The sequence below is a fragment of the Phascolarctos cinereus genome, unplaced genomic scaffold (genome assembly GCF_003287225.1).
Source record: "Phascolarctos cinereus isolate Bilbo 61053 unplaced genomic scaffold, phaCin_HiC Scaffold_4;HRSCAF=312, whole genome shotgun sequence".
Classification (NCBI taxonomy): domain Eukaryota; kingdom Metazoa; phylum Chordata; class Mammalia; order Diprotodontia; family Phascolarctidae; genus Phascolarctos; species Phascolarctos cinereus.
The window spans coordinates 119,426,551-119,443,048 of record NW_027555847.1 but is presented as its reverse complement, the minus strand read 5'-3'; the positions used below and the strand labels follow the sequence as shown (position 1 = coordinate 119,443,048).

At 36.6% G+C, this 16,498-nt stretch overlaps 1 protein-coding gene across 5 annotated transcripts in view; it reads left to right on the top strand.

Moving 5' to 3' along the window:
* Nucleotides 1–16,498, top strand: part of RIC1 (RIC1 partner of RAB6A GEF complex) — a 148,082-nt gene that overhangs the window by 19,430 nt on the left and 112,154 nt on the right. For 4 of the 5 annotated variants that reach the window (XM_021006304.2, XM_021006305.2, XM_021006307.2 and 1 more), the window contains exon 2: nt 6,816–6,923. The exons of the other annotated variant lie outside the window; for it this stretch is intronic. In XM_021006304.2, coding sequence (XP_020861963.1) covers nt 6,816–6,923 — 108 coding nt within the window. The remainder of the gene's footprint in view (nt 1–6,815; nt 6,924–16,498) is intronic. 5 annotated transcript variants of the gene reach the window in all.

Below are 16,498 nucleotides of genomic sequence, written 5' to 3'. Positions count from 1 at the left end.
ATAGACTGCTGTAAAATGGAAGTGGGAAGATAAGTTGTAGGAAGAAATGGGGACATAAATATGAATGGAGCATCTTTTTTTAAGTCTCATGTTCTTTAGTATATTACACTATTTCTAGATAAAGTAATATCTCATTTCCCTTGGCAGTGTTGGTAAATAAAAATTTCGTGTAAATTAATTTTCCAAATAAGCTTACTCCTTTAAACAACATTTTTTTCCTTATCATCTTTTTGGAAGTATTTTGAAGTATGAATTACATACTTGTGCCTTTTTGAACAGAGTATTTGTTTTGGTTTGCATCTGTGACTTCATCAGTGTGGAAACTTGGCAGTTTTCCTGTAACTTACAGTCCTAGAGAGTTGCCTTGGATAGTGAGGTTAAGTTATTTGACCATAGCTACATGCATAACTAGTATGTGCAAAGGCAGTACTCAAACCCAGGTCTTAACACCAAGGCCAGTTCTTTACACTACATCATGTTGCCTCCCTCGAACAGAGTATCTTGAAGATAGTCAAACTTTCTTGATGATTTAGGGTCATTATTGAATATCAGTTACTGTACTATGTTGGGATATAATGACTTCAGGATTTTTAAAATGTCTTGGGCTATTTCCTTCTACCTAAAATGGGCACCATACTATTATGTTTAACATGGTTTTCCAGTCTTTTTGTAGTTCCTTTATTTCCTCCTACTTTCATTAGTATCTCACAGGTCTCTACTTCTTTACTGTTCATTTTCAGCTGCTACAATTTTTATACACAGTTGTTTGGGTGAAAATCTAGAGGTCATGGAACTTTTATGGAGTACGTGGGCTTGTGGTAGCTGGTCTTTTTTTTTTTCTTCTTCAATTCAGAGACTTTTTCAGGGGCTTATTCTGATTGTGAATAAGTATAAGACTTTAAATGGTTTTATGCTTGGTTACTGTGGCTACTAAATTTGACCTCCAGATAAAAATTAAAAGAAAAGGGAAAATGTGACTTCTAGATAAGCAGATGAGGCATTAATATAACTCGCTTTTTGCCATTAAAAACTCTAATTTCTGAACTGAGTAACTTAGATCGTTCCTGTATTTGTTCCTCCATTTTATTGAACTCTCTGATAGCTTTTACACACTTAAAAATTTATCTTTTTTCATATTATAAAGTATATTCTTATAGAGTTATTCTATTCATTCAGATTTGGAATTATGTCTACTTTGCCTTTGGAATAAATGTCACTCATACTGAACTGCCACTTGAACGGACTCTGTTTAGGTACTCTGCATCTCTGTTAATCATTTTGCGTGCAATAGGTAGGTAGATACAAAGTAAATTGTATTTTAATTCCTTGCAACTGATTGTATCCTCAGAGTATTTGTCATCTGATTCACTTATATCAATTTTGGTCTTGAATAAGTATATTTTTAGTATATATCATTGATACAAAAAACATCACATGATACTTTGAGTCTGAATGCTTTTTTGACATGTGTCTTAACATGACTAGTATACTTTAAGCAGTTTATATGGTATACCTCTTGTGTTCCTATTCTGTACTACTATTCTTTAATTGTATATTTTATTTTTGTGTATATAACACCATGGCAAATAAGAATACTGAAGTAAGACAGAGTTAAGTTGTAGGAACAAGTATTTAATACTGATTGAAAACATTGAGTGGTATAATGCTGCAGACTGTTAATTTGTAAGTAAATATTTAAATTAGTAAATAAGTAGAGATCATTTATTGAAGATGTTAAGTTCCCATTCATGTCTACAGGCTTTATTGACTTTGAACCTTTCTTCACTTAGTGTCAGTATCTAGCCTTTTAAGGAAAGTATTCAAATTTTATACATTTAAACTTTTTATTTTCAAACTAAGATCCCTTCTCTTCCTCCCACCTCCCTTCCCTTTCCTAACTGAGAAAGCAAGAAGAATAAAATCCTCTGTTAAAAACATGTATAATAAAGCAAAACAAAATCCTGCATTGGACACATCTAAAAAAATGTCTCAGTCTGAACTCGTGAATCCATCACCTCTTATAAGGAGGTAGTTGGCCTTTTTCATATTAGTCCTCTGAAATTGTGGTTGGTCATTGTGTTGATTGGAGTTCCTAAGACTTTCATAGTTTATTGTTATTATCATATTGTCATTATTATATAAATTGTTCTTATTGTTCTGCTTATTTTGCTCTGCATCAGTAGATACAAGTCTTCCCAGGTTTCTTTGTTGTGGTTTTTAAAAATTCGGTTTTATTTCCAGTTCTGAATTCTTCCTTCCCTTTCCCCCTCCTCCACCCAAGAAAAATAAAACCTGTTACCAGTATGTATAGTCATTCAAAACAAATTTCTGTATTAGCCATGTTGGGGTGGGGGCAGAGTAGAGGGGGGAGAGAAGAGAAGAAAAAGAAAATAAAGAAAATATGCTTCTGTCTATACTCTTGAGTCCATCAGCTATCTGGAGGTGAATAGCATGTTTTATCATGAATTTTGATATTATGACTGGCAGTTGTTAATCAGAGTTTGCGAACTCTTTCAAAGTGGTTTTTTTTTTAACAGTTTTGCTGTTTTTATATAAATTATTCTATTGGTTCTGTTCAGTTCACTTTGCATCAGTTCATACAAGTGTTCCCAGGTTTTTCCTGACACCATTTCCTTCATCATTTCTTATAGCACAATAATATTACATCACATTCATATACCATTGTTTGTTCACCCTTTTCCCAGATGGGCACCCTCTCAGTGCCCATAACTTCTTTGCCATTATAAAAAGATGTGCTATAATTTTTTTTTTACATATGCTTCCTTTTCCTCTTTCTTTCATCTCTTTAGCTTATAGATTTATTGGTGGTATCATTAGGTCAAAGGGTATGCACATCTTAATAACTTTTTGGAAATTGAAAGGCAGATTTATTTCAAGAACCATGGCAACAGTTCACAGTTCCATCATCAGTGCATAAGGTGCCTATTTTCTTACAGCCCCCTCCAGCATTTGTCATTTTCCTTTTTTGTCATCTTAGTCAATCAAGTGGGTATGAGGTACCTCAGAGTTGTTTTAGTTTGGATTTCTCAAATCATTTGTGATTTAGAGCATCTCTTTTTTTTTCCAGGCAATTGGGGTTAAGTGACTTGCCCAGGGTCACACAGCTAGTAAGTGACAAGTGTTTGGTCTGAGGCCATATTTGAACTCAGGTCCTCCTGACTTCAAGGCCGGTGCTGTATCCTCTGGGCCACCTAGCTGCCACTAATGTAAACTCCTTTGTTGATTTTTTTTTTCTTTTGGCAATTGGGGTTAAGTAACTTGCCCAGAGTCACACAGCTAGTAAGCATCAAGTGTTTGGTCAGAGGCCAAATTTGAACTCAGGTCAGTGCTCTATCCACTGTGCCACCTAGCTGCCCCGAGAGCATCTTTTTATTATGGCAATTGATAGCTCGAATTTCTTCTTCTGAAAACTCTGTACATATATTTTGACCATTTATCAATTGAGGAATGACTCATAAATTTCATACAATTCCCTTTTCTGTTACCAGATACCTAACTTATTAAAGGTTTCAACTTGCTGCAAAGATTTTTTCCCCAGTTTCTTGCTTCTCTTCAAATTTTAGCTGAATGGTTTTTGGATGGCAAAACTTTTTTAATTTTATGTAATCAGAATTGTCTATTTTACCTCCTGTGAACCTCTCCACCTCTTGTTTGGTCATGAACCTTTCTTTCCCCTCTGCTCCTCTTTTTTGTTTATGTTATCATCCTTTTGGTTTAAATCATTTGGAGCTTGGCTTGTCATATGATATGAGATGTTGATTTATACCTAGTTTCTGCCAGCCTGCTTTCCAGTTTTTCCAGCAGCTTTTGTTGAATAGTGATGGCTAGGTACTGTGATAAGTTCTGGGGATGCAAAAAAAGGCAAAAACATGGTCGCTTGGTACTTGAACTCTTTTTGGCTTTTGCAGCATTTTTCCTTCGACCTTGGAGCTTTAGATTTTGCAAATGACTATATGTACATACAAGAATATATGTGTGTGTATGTATGTATGTATGTATGCATGCATGTATGTGTACACACTCACAGAGGAGGAAATCTCAGTGAGAAGGTAGAGTGGTAGGAGCAGGAAAGGCCTCTTGTGAGTGGGATTTGCTCTTGAAGGAAGCCAGGAAGCCTGGAGGTGGAGGAGGTGAAGAAAGAAGTGTTCTAGGCATGGAGGACAACTTGTGAAAAGACAGTTGAGAGTTGGAGGATAGTGTCTGAAATAGCAAGAAAGGCTGGTATTGTGTGATTATAGAGTATATGGAGGGTAGAAGGGAATAAGGTGTAAGAGTCTGAAAAAGTAGGAAAGGTTCAGGCTGTGAAGAGCTTTAAAAGCCAAAGGGAGGATTTTATATTTGATCCTGGAGATAATAGGGAGCCACTGAGGTTTACTGAATTAGGAAGTGTCATGGTCAGACTTGGGCTTTAAGATTACTTTGGGCAATGAGTGCAGGTAGACTGGGGTGGGGAGAGACTTGAAGCAGGGAGACCAAGCAGAAACCTATTACAGTAGTCTAGGTGTGAGGGGATAAGGGCCTGTACACCAGAGTGTGGCTGAGAGAAGGCAAAGACATATACATGAGGATGGATGGAAGGGAACAAATATTTATTAAGCCCCCTCACTGTGCTAAATGCTTTACAAATACCTCATTTGATTGTATTTGAGAAAGAGGACATTTGGTTTAGATTTGTGAGGTAGAATGAGCGGAGTCATTTCAGTGCACAAAGAATGAATGTTTGCATATACACAGAATAGAAAAAGAGGATTGCATATGAAACTGCAAATCACCACTGGGTCTAGCTTGTTATGTTTTCATTGACAGAGAGATTATTGTGGAAAGGGAGTTTACTTACTTATCACTTTAAGCAACAATTGCCAACCAACTGCCCCCAATAAGAGAGTCAGGTGCAGGAGCCCTTGGAATGGCAGCACCTCCCCAGACCATCAGTCCTGCTTCCAGGACAGCCGTCATCCAGGGAAGCAACTCCTTTGGAGAAGGGACCAATGGTCATCACTGTTAGCTACCAGCTGCCACCTACAGGGAAGAAACCTGCCAGGGAAAGCCCTCATCACCACCTTGGGCCACTGTCTTCCTTCAAGTCCTGATGAAGATATCCTAGTGCCCTAAGCCCCAAAACTTTGGGAACAGCACAACTTCCAGCCCAGTGCCCTCAGCCATCATCCTGGGAAGCAGTCCCTGTGGATGTACACTGATGTTAGGCGTAGAGCGATAGGTTTCTCCAGAGGCTAAGCTGTTATTTTCTCTGATGGTTTGGTGACACAAGGCCAAGTAGCAGAAGGTCCTACTGTGCAAAGACATCCAAACCTGGTCCCTAAGAGGGCCCTAGGGCCTAAGTCCTACTTTGTAGATCCAGTGATAGAGAGGGAGTAGTAGGTAGCCCCCACCTACCTAGGTGCTTAGTACTAATGTACTGTGTTGTTATTATCATTGTTATTTTTAACAATTTGGTGATATAAGGCACAGTAGGTAGTATATTAGCATTGTAGGTTATAGGTGCTAAATTTCAGGAGACCCAGGTGAGTTGTCTGTGAATCAGTTGCATATAGGCATTTTAAGTTCCTGTGGGAAAGGTTTTGGGCCAGAGATTTAGAGTTCATCTGTCTAGAGATAATAGTTGAAGCTATAGGAATGAATGAAATCACCAGTTGGGAGTAGATGCTAAAGAGAAGGTAGGTGGAACCTTGAAGAAATATGTCTATTAAAGATTTGGGAAGAAAGGGAGCCAGTGATTTAGAAAATAAGAGAGCTGTGGGAAAACCAGGAGACCGCAGTATAACAGAAGCCAAAGAAGAGAAGAATTGTAAGAAGGAGGAGCTAGTCGGTACTATCATGTTTTAGAGAGGTCAAAGAGAATGAAGACCGAGAGAATAACTTTTGAATTGATTAGGAAATCCCTAGAAAGACCTTGGAATATTTTTAACTGATTGGTGGGGATAGAAACTTAATGAAATTTGATTTGAGAAATAAATGTGTTAACAAGTGATGGAATCATTGGCCTAAAAACTCATAGGCTGAAATTTGGGGTTATTACTAGTTGCCTTAGCATATCATGAAAACTTTACTGTTTTGTGAAAGTTCTGAAATTATTTTTTAAACTGCAACTTCAGAAACTATGAAACTCCAACCCTATTTATTGCACAGTGCATTAAGTTTGCACTCATGCTGGCATTCTAATGCTCTTATATTTCAGTCATTGTAAGTCATTCAACAAACATTTTTTCAGAGCTTATTTTCTGGGCAGTGTGGATACAAAGGCACTACCACTACATGGACCTCCAGACCCCTTAATAAAGTTTATTTTCTTATTATCCTCTATACACTCAAATTCAAGCCTGTCTCTCTCTTCCTTTGCTTTTCCTTTCACCTAAAATGCCCTCCCCTTTCCTCTTCTCTTATTCCAAACTTTTCAAGACACAAACAAATCACATTTCTTGTGGAGACTTCCAACTAATCCAATTCACACAGATTTATGACCTCTTATAGCACTAAAAAGTTCTGTCCTACATTTTAGTGCTCAATTATATACTACATTGTTTCTAAGGGTATTATTTTTTCTCCTCGTCCAGATTGCAAACCCATTAGAACAACTCCATCATACATGTTTTATCCCTCTTAAGACTCAGCTGAGCACATCATAGTAAGCACTTAGTTGAATATTGGCTATGTTGCCTTCTCAGAATCCTTTAGAATATTTGATGAGAATTGCCTGAGATTACTTATCTAGTTGAAATTATTCTGTGCATTGTTTTGATGTCAATAAAAATGCAACTTTTTTTTTTCTTGGCCAGCCTAGCGTGTTAATCGTAACCTACAAGGAACTGGCAAAATCATCTACTCAATTTGGATCCTACAAGCAAGTTGAATGGAGGCCAGATAGTACCATGATAGCTGTATCAGTAAGTAGGGGATTTTCTAGCTTTGATAGTACCTTCTTATAAAATAATTGTTTTATGCTGTTAAAAAAAATTATCTTTGATAAACGGCCTTCCTGTAGCATTGTACATTGTTTTTAATCCATTTCTTCTTGAAAAAAAAATTTCTCCCCTTTTCAAATTTCCCTGGCTTCTGTGGTACTATATTTTCTAGGTTCTTTCCTTATCTATCAAGTCACTTATTTGTTTCCTTCACTAATTTAACCTTTTCTTCCCACTCTGTACTCTTTTCTTTGAAAATCCAATTTCTTATTATATCAGATATTATTTTTATAGAGATAACTAAGAAATCTGCATTTCTAGCCCTGACTGCTCCTCTTGGCTTTTAGTCATAATGTCATCATTCTTCCAAACATCTCTACTTGAATATCTTGTCATTACCCAATGCATTAAATGTCTAAAACCAATGTAATTATCTTTATGCCCAAGTGAACTCCATTTCTAGACTTCTCCAATTTTTGTCATTGGTACCATATCCTACCAGTAATTCAGACTTAGAATCTTAGATTTGGAAAGGAACTCAGTGGTCATCTAATTCAAACTGTAACTGAACATGTGTCCTCTCTGCAGTATACCTATCAAATGGTTTTTTGGCAGTCATTTGAAGATCTCTAGCATAGATGAATTCGCTGCTTCCTGAGACAACCTATTTTACTTTTAGATATCTCTAATTGTTAGAAAGTTTTTCTCTATATCAAGCTTAAATCTGCTTCTCTGCACCATCAACCCATGGCTTCTAGTTCTTTCCTTTGGAACCAAATGGAACAAATTGAATTCTTCTACAGTATAACCTTTCAGATACTTGAAGACACCTACCTTTTCTCCCCCTGAGTATTCTGTTTTCTAGACTAATCAGATCCAGTTTCTTCAAATAATCCTTTGAGACTATACTCAAGGCTTTTTCTCTGTCCTGGTCTCTGGATGTTCTCTAACTTATCAATCATCCCTAAAATGGGCCCAGAATTGAACACGGTAGTTCAGGTGTTGTCTGACTAGTGCAGAATACAGTGAGACTATTAACTTCCTTGCTCTGAATGCTGTTTTAAAAATATAGGTCACATTAACTTTTGTGGCTATTATATTGTACCATTGATTGGTACTGAGTTTGAATTTCACTGAAGTCCCAGATGTTTTTCATATGAGTTGCTTTTTAGCCGTGCCATCCTGATCTTATATTTGTGATGTTGGGTTTTTGAGCCCAAGTACAAGACTTTATATTTATCCCTATTAAATGTAATATAATTAGATTAGGTCCAGTTTTCTAGCCTGTGAGATAACTTTTGGATCGTGACTATGTCATCCATTATGTAGCTATACTCCTAGCACTTTGTCATCTGTACTCCCTCTCTTTTCTCAAGAGTTTAGAACCTGTGACTCACAGTCTTCCTGTCCAGCACAGTCCTTGCGTTTATGTTTAGGGACTTCATTGAACCTGTTGATATCTCCATGAAAACCTGACCTCCCAAATCATAAACCTAATTAATTCCCATGACCTAAATCTTTACTTCATTGACATGAACATAGAGGTTTCTATCACTGTCGCTTATAACTGCCATTTACATAATCTTCGTTTCTGAAATCCCTTTCTTATCACAATTTCCTGTCCTTTCATTTCTGCCTCATCTTTACTTGTCCTAAATATCTTTTTCCTTACTTTGACCTCTAGTCTTTCCATCTTTATCTGTTCTCTGCTGTAATTATCTATTTTTTTTCCCTTTACAGTTCAACTATTCACCCTTGCCCTATTGTCCTAATTCATTCCTCAACCTCGGGTCATCCCCACCATCTACTTTTTCTGTGCCTACTCTGATTATGCTCTTGGAGTAAGTGATGCAACTGTGCTCATTGGATCCCATGAAATTCCTGTTATTTAAGCTTAGTTGGGCCCTTACTGTCACATTGCAAACCATTTGTTCTTCCATGTTTAAGCAATCACATTCCCCAGATTGACTTTTCCAAACCCTTCACTCAAGCTTTTATGCCTTCCTTATCCTGTTTCTCAGTAGGTGACTTTTCATCCTAGTCTATTTTAGGAGTTCATTAATTTCTCCTGCTTCACATATTAGAACCCTCACACATTTTCATCTCTTTTTCTTCTTTGTCTCTGAGGAAGGGATGACCAAGGATGGTCAAGGAATGAAGGAAGGAAATAACCATTTATTAAGGGCCTTCATTATGTCAGGTACTATGCTAAGCACTTTACAAATATTATTTCATTTGAGCTTCACAACACCCCTGTGACATAGGTACTATTGTTATCCCCATTTTACAGTTGTCTAGTGTCACATAGCTAGTAAGTGTCTGGGGCAGGATTTAAACTCAGGTCTTCCTGACTCCGAGGCCAGCATGCTGTCCACTGTGCTGTCTCCTATCCATTCCTCCAACTTCATCTTCCACTGCTTTTCTATATGAATCCTTCAATCTAGCCAAACCCATCAGTTCACTATTCTCTTAACTTGATGTTTGCATGCTCAATTCTATGACTTTCATCATTCTTATTCTCTTCACTTAGAATTCCTCCAACTCTGTATTCTTCTACTTGTTGAAATCTTCCTCCCTGGCTCCTCTCAAGTCCCCTTTTCACTTCCCTAACCACCCAGCTCTTTGTAATCACTTCCTTCTATAAATTTCAATAATTTTTATTGTCTGTATCACTCGTTTTGGTTGATCAACAAGCATTTATTAGTGATTACAGTGTGCTTGGCACTGTACTAAATGCTGGAATTAAAAAGAAAGGCAAAAGCAGTCCCTGCCCTCAAGCATTTTCTAATGAGGGAAGCAACATTTTAATGATCAGGTAAATACAAGATATACACAGAGTAGAAAGAAGATAATATGAGAGGAGAAGGTACTGCTGGGTGGGAGACTGAGAAAGGCCTTCTGCTGAAGGTGGTACTTAGCTGAATTTTGAAGGAGGCCAGCAACACCAAGAGCTGGAGGTGAGGGGATAGAACATTTTAATGATTAGTATATGCTATCTAATACCATTATTTTTTAATCTATATACACAAATATACACATACATATATGTGTGTATGTCTCTCTCTTTCTCTCTCTCTCTCTCTCTCTCTCTCTCTCTCTCTCTCTCTCTCTCTCTCTCTCTCTCTCTCTCTCTCTCTCTCTCTCTCTCGCTAGATTATTAGCTGCTTGAGACCAGGGGCTGTGTTATATTCCTTTCGTTATCCATAAGGCTTAGCATAATGTCTTCCTTACACATAATAGTTTTTTAATAAATATTTGCTGCTGCTGAATTGGCTTTTTATAATAGAATGGATACTGAATCTCTTTTATAAACTATAAGTAAAAATGATAGGCACAGGGGGTTAAATAATATTTTCTGAGATAATCCCATGGTTCTAATAGAGATCTAAAAATAACTGACAAACACTCTAAAGGGGGAAAATGTTTACCTTTGTCATCTAATAATAAATACAGTATAACTTAATATTAACCCCAAATAAATAATGAAACTTAATCAGAATTTGTTGGCTACTGCAGGATCTCCTACTGCCTTAAATAAATCAGTGATTATCGATCAGTAAGAACTCTTAAGTTACTTTTACCATTATGAAGTGTCTTAAATAAAAAGTTAGCGTAACTAAAAATAAATTAATCACAAAATAATTTTTCTTTCCATTGCTTTTAATTTTAATGAGAGAGTGAAGTTCTTTTTAATTCCAGCATTTAGTTCATTTTTCCTTGTCTGATTAGTACTCTGTCTTTTGTTGTTCATTCATTTTAGTTGTGTCTGACTCTTTGTGGCCCCATTTGGGGTTTTCTTGGCAAAGATTCTGAAGTGGTTTGTCATTTCCTTTACAGATGAGGAAACTGAGGGTTAAGTGACTTATCCAGGGTCACACAGCTAGTGAATTCAGGAAGACTCATCTACTACTATCCACTACACCACCTAGTTGCCCTTCCCTCTGTAGATGTGCTGTTTATATTGTGTCTATTTTTCTTAGATGGGAGGAAGGGAGAAAGATGAGATGGATTGTAGATAGATGTGAATAAGTACAGAATGGCTTTTTTTTTTTTAGTTTTTTGTAGAAAAAAAGTGGAACCTAATAATTGATAAAAACATTTGTTATATAAAAATGTAAACTTGGGAAGATAACTGAATTCAGATCTATTATGTAGGCACTCACATCCCCTTTTAAGTTCAGTTCAATTAAATGAACATTGTTTAATGACTTTTAGGGCTGAGCATAGAAGTTATACAAGTTTGACTGGGTGGAAGAGCCATTCTAGGTGAGGGCATGGTGATGAGTTTGGGAAATAATGAGTTTGCAAATGTGGAGCATTGGGTTTATGAAAAGGAATGTTGTGAGGTGTTAATGGCAGAAATAAATACATTTCAGAAATATAACTTACCGGTTGAATGTTATCTGCGAGACTGTAGGCAGTGGACTGAAGATACAATGTATAAGACTTGGCCCTTGACTCCATGGACCCTTGTATTGTGGTTGAGGAGATTATATGAAAAGACAACTAGCAATAAAATTTAAAATTTAGGGTTTCTAAGAATCAAGCTTTATCTTAACTACATATTATCCATTTCCCATTTATAGAATTCTTACTTCAGTTACCATGAAAGTGTTTTAGCCATATTGTTCTTGCTTGATTAAAATTGCTTAGGAAGTATTTTGTTCAAATCACTTTGATTAGTTTACCTCCATCTGAAGGGTCTTAAAGATGCATTACAACTCCTTAGATACTGTTTAATTGAACAATTCATAAATCACCCACAAAGTTATGTAAATAGATTTTAAAGTCTGGGCATGTGCACTTTAGAGAGTCTATTGACTGGCAAATTAAAAATCTTTGAAAGATGATTGCTTAATACAAATTAATTTACTTAGATTCATTAGTGTTATAGTGCTATTGATAGGATCGTAGATTTAGAGCTGAAAATGATCCTACAGGTCATTTAAGTCCAACCTTCTCATTTTTACAAATGGAGAAAATTGAAGTTCATTGAAGTAGAGTGACTTGTCCAAGGCCCCTCTGATAGTAAGTGGTAAATCTGGTTCTCATACTCCAAGTCCAGCACTCTTTCCCCTGTACTACATTGTCTCTATAGTATTTTTTTTTAAATCATTGATACATTTTGTTTTGATACGGTCATTTCCCAATAGACAGCCTTTCAATTAAAAACATACAGAAGTTTAGCAAAATTCTAATAAAGTGATTTTAACTAACAGTATTATAATTTTCTATTTTCATTGTTTGCTATTAATAGAAAGGTATACATTTTCACTTTAGCAAAAAAAAAAATTGTCCATTGCATTTGACCTAAGTTTTGTTGCTTTTTATGTGTAGTCAGTGGATATATTGTTTGGTTCTGCTTTGCCTGTACCAGTTCCTACACATTATTCCATGTTTGTTTGAATCCGTTCCTTTTGATGTCATACTGTACCATTACATGAATGCATGCTGCAGGTTGTTCAGCTACTTCCTACTTGCTACTACTATTTGTTTCTAACTTCTTGCTATAATAAATAATGCTGCTAGGAATAATTTAAAGCTCTTCATAACCTGGCCCCTTCCTTCCTTTCCAGCCTTTTTATACTGTACTCCCCTCCATACACTCTGGTCTACTTGTACTTCCTCAGATGTGACACTCAGTTTTCCATCTCTGTTGCTCTCGCACTGGCTGTTCTCCCTGTCTGGGATGCTCTTCCCCCTCACATCTGCCTCTTGGCATCTTTGGCTTCCTATAATGATGGTGATGATAGCTAGAATTTATATAGCACTTTAAGTTTTGCAAAGTATGAGGCAAATATTATCTCATTTATCCTCACAGAAACCCTGGAAAGTAGGTGCTATTATTATCCCTATTTTGTAGATGAGAAAATAGAGGCAGACAGGTTAAGTGACTTACCCAGGGTCACACAGCTGATAAGTGTCTGAGGTCACATTTTAACTCAGAGCTTCCTGACTCAAGGTCGTATCACTCAGGTAGCTCAAGTTCTCTCTGTCAGCCACCTTCTGAGGCCTTACCCATTCCCTCCCATCTGACAGTGACTTCTCTCAGATTACATTCTATCTGCTCTGCATGTATCTTGTATATACCTAGTCATTTACATGTTATTTCCCTCATTAAAATAATATGCTTTTTAGGCCAAGGATTGTTGTTTGCATTTCTTTTTATCTCTAGTATTTAGCGTAGTGTCAGACACATAATAAGCATTTTAAAAATACTTGCTAACTGACTGCCTTATATTAGCTCCAGTTGTGGTATTAAAGAACGTGAATAGTTCACTAACTTTTCTCAGACAATTCCGTATTATTTTCCAGAATAGTTAGACCAGGTCATTGCTCTGCTAGCATATTTTCCCTTAGCTACGAAAACACTGACTTTTTTCATCTTTGTTGGTTTAATAAGTGTGAGATATCTGCTATTTTAATTTGCATTCTTTTATTACTGATTTTATATATTTTTTTATTGTTGTTGATGGTGTTTGTCTTCCAGGTCTTAAATGTCTTAAGTGAAAATCTGCTAAAGAGCTTAATAAGGGCTAATCTTGATTTTATTTTTGCAATAAAATTTTCTTGATTTTTGAATATGCTAGAATTAATGTCTCCAACAAGTTAAACTAGGCATTAACTCTGAAAAATTAATTTCTTTAATAACTTTTGTTATTTTTAAATGGTATAAGCATAGGCTTTAAATATTAATTTGTCTGGCATTTTTTCTTCCTCTCACTCTCTCTACCCTCCCCCCCAAAAAAAAAGAGAGAAAGGAAAGAAAAAGCCTTTGTAAAAATAAGCATAGGGAAGCAAAACAAACTCCTACATTGGCCACAGCCAAAATTGCATGCCTCATTCTGCATATGAGTCCATCCTGTCTATCAGGAGGTGGGTACATGCTTCAGCGTTAGCCTTCAAAGTCGTGGTTGGTCATTGTGTTGATCTTTAAGTCTTTCAGAATGGCTCATTTTTGCCAGTACACATAGACTTTTCATATGACCCCTTACTTGAAGATGTAGCCCTCACTTTGAAATGTCTTATTTTTAATTTGCATATTTGAGACTATCCCTTTTGTAATCTGTTTCATTTTATGATAGCATATAGCAAAATACAAGTGAAAGATAGTAAGTTCCTTTGTGTTGGTTGATGTGTCCTCCTCCTCCCAGAATGAAGAGCTTTATTGTTTCCTCCTAGGTAACTGCTCTACTTTTTATTTTTATATCTTTTTTTCTCTCTTCTCCCTCAGTCCCCCATTCGTTCATGCTTTTTTTTTTCCTTGAGCATCTTTGCTTTTATAGCTATTCTCACCCAATAATGATGTTCTTTTCTTTCATTTCATTTCAGCAAGCACTTAAGAATGACTGGATTGGTAAGATGCTAGAGATTTAAAACACACACACACACACACACACACACACACACACACACACACACACACACACACACACACACACACACCCACACACCCCCATCCGTGGTGCCACTCCCAGCATTCTTTTAAATCTGGTGGCTTACCACTTAGCATAGGAATGAGATGTACACAATTAACATTAAGTTTAAAATGGTCGAGGGCGAAGTACAGGCAAATGGTAGCATAAGGTGTTCAAGAAGCAATAGTTTAGTTCCACCTGGGGGAGTTAGGGAAAGGATCAAAGAGGAGGTGGCTTTTTAACTCAGCCCTGTGGGAACACCAAGATTTTACTAGGAAGATAGGCTGAGCTGGAGAGACAGGCATAAGAAAGCCACAAAGGTGAGAAAGATCAGGGTTACAAGGGAAAGAGCAACAAGGGCTCTCACACATCACCTGGGTTCAGATCCTACATGTGAGTTGTTACCTGTATGAGCTTTGGTAATTCACTTAGCCTTCCTGGGCTGCAGTTTCCTCATCTGTAAAATGAGGGTTTTGACTAGATAGCCTCAGGTTTAGATTAGGATCCTAAGCGCTACATTTATGATCCTATTATTTTAAGATGAAGGAACCTGGAGTAGATAGCTCACTTCTACTTTAGTGGAATGAAGAGGACTGCTAAGAAATAAGGCTGGAGAGTTGGGTTGGCTCTGGACTATAGAGGACCTTGAATTCCAGTCTGAAAAGCTCTTTATTTGACTGCCAATAGGATGTCATTGAAAGTTTTGGAACTGAGTAGTGTGATGTCATTAGATCTGGGAATTATTAGGAAGATGGTTTTGACAGCTGTGTAAAGGACGGACTACAGAAAAGTGACTAGAGGCAAAGAAAAGTTAGGTGACCATTATAATAGCTCAGATCACAGGTGTTAAGAGTGTGGTAAATTTGAGGGCTCCCCTTCCCCTTCCGCTTCCCTTGCCCCTGCCCCTTCCCCTTCCTTGCCTTGCCTTGAGGAGGTAGACAGGAAAATGGTTCTTTTGGGTGCCTGCTGGACAGGGACAGTTACTTCCCTGCCAAAAAAAAAAACTAGTTTGTTTTAAAATTTTATCTGTGCCTTCCAGTTCTGGCAGTTGTCCATGTGTTTGTGTTTGCTGAAAGACTAACCTTTTTATTGCTGTATTATTCTTTTGAGAACTAACTCAGCTGTTTCCTTAGTTTATATACTGTAACTGAGAGTTATTTACAGCTTTGAGAAGAAAGATTGCTTGGTCTGTAGCCAATTAACTTGCAATGTAGAATAGGTTTAACAATGTGTTGTTTTTGTCTAGGCATAGATTATATCTTAGATGTGACATATTAGTAACTAAAGTGCAGGAAGTAGACATATAATTTATGGACCCATGAAGATATTTGCATGAACAGTAGAGCCTTTCACTTACAGACATTTTTCCCAAGATATTTTAGTAATACCATAGGACTTACCTCATTTGTCATTTGCAGGTGATTTGGATTAACAATGTTGCCAGTGTCCATTTTTTTGAAGATGAATATTGTAGGGGAAGCCAGGTGACTCAATGGATAGAGCACCAGATCTGGATTCAGGAGGACCTGAGTTCAAATGCTGCCTCAGACACATAATACTTATTAGCTGTGTGACCCTGGGCAAGTCATTTAACCCCATTACCTAGCCAAAAAAAAAAGATGAATCTTGCTTCCAAAAATAAGTTTAAAAGTTATAAAGAGCCTTTTTTGTACTATGTACTGGTTAGCAGTTTTAACATTCAGTATTACCTCTGTTTTGTTGGTCATATACCTGAAGTAATTAAACTGAGTTACTACAATGATTAAGTGCCATGTTGTAGGCTTATGGATGAAATCGAAAAATTGAAACGTCTGTATATTTCCAAATATAGAGATGCTCAAATGTCACGTTGGCATATTTTGATATTTCAGTCATCAAAAACTAACATATAGTTGAATACATCAGTTTTTGTCTTGATATTTAGCATTTTGTAGCCAGAGTGCATAGCCTATTTAAGTACATAAAGAAAAAGCTTAGATGTTTGTCAAATTGTTGAATTGAGTTTAAAAAACTAATGCTTTTACAAAACTTGTAAGTTTTACAAAACTTTTACAAAATGTAAGATTTTAAGTGTAAATGTTATATTATGAAGTCTGTTTTAGCCAGTTTCCCATTTAATGTATTTCAGTTTTCTGTCTA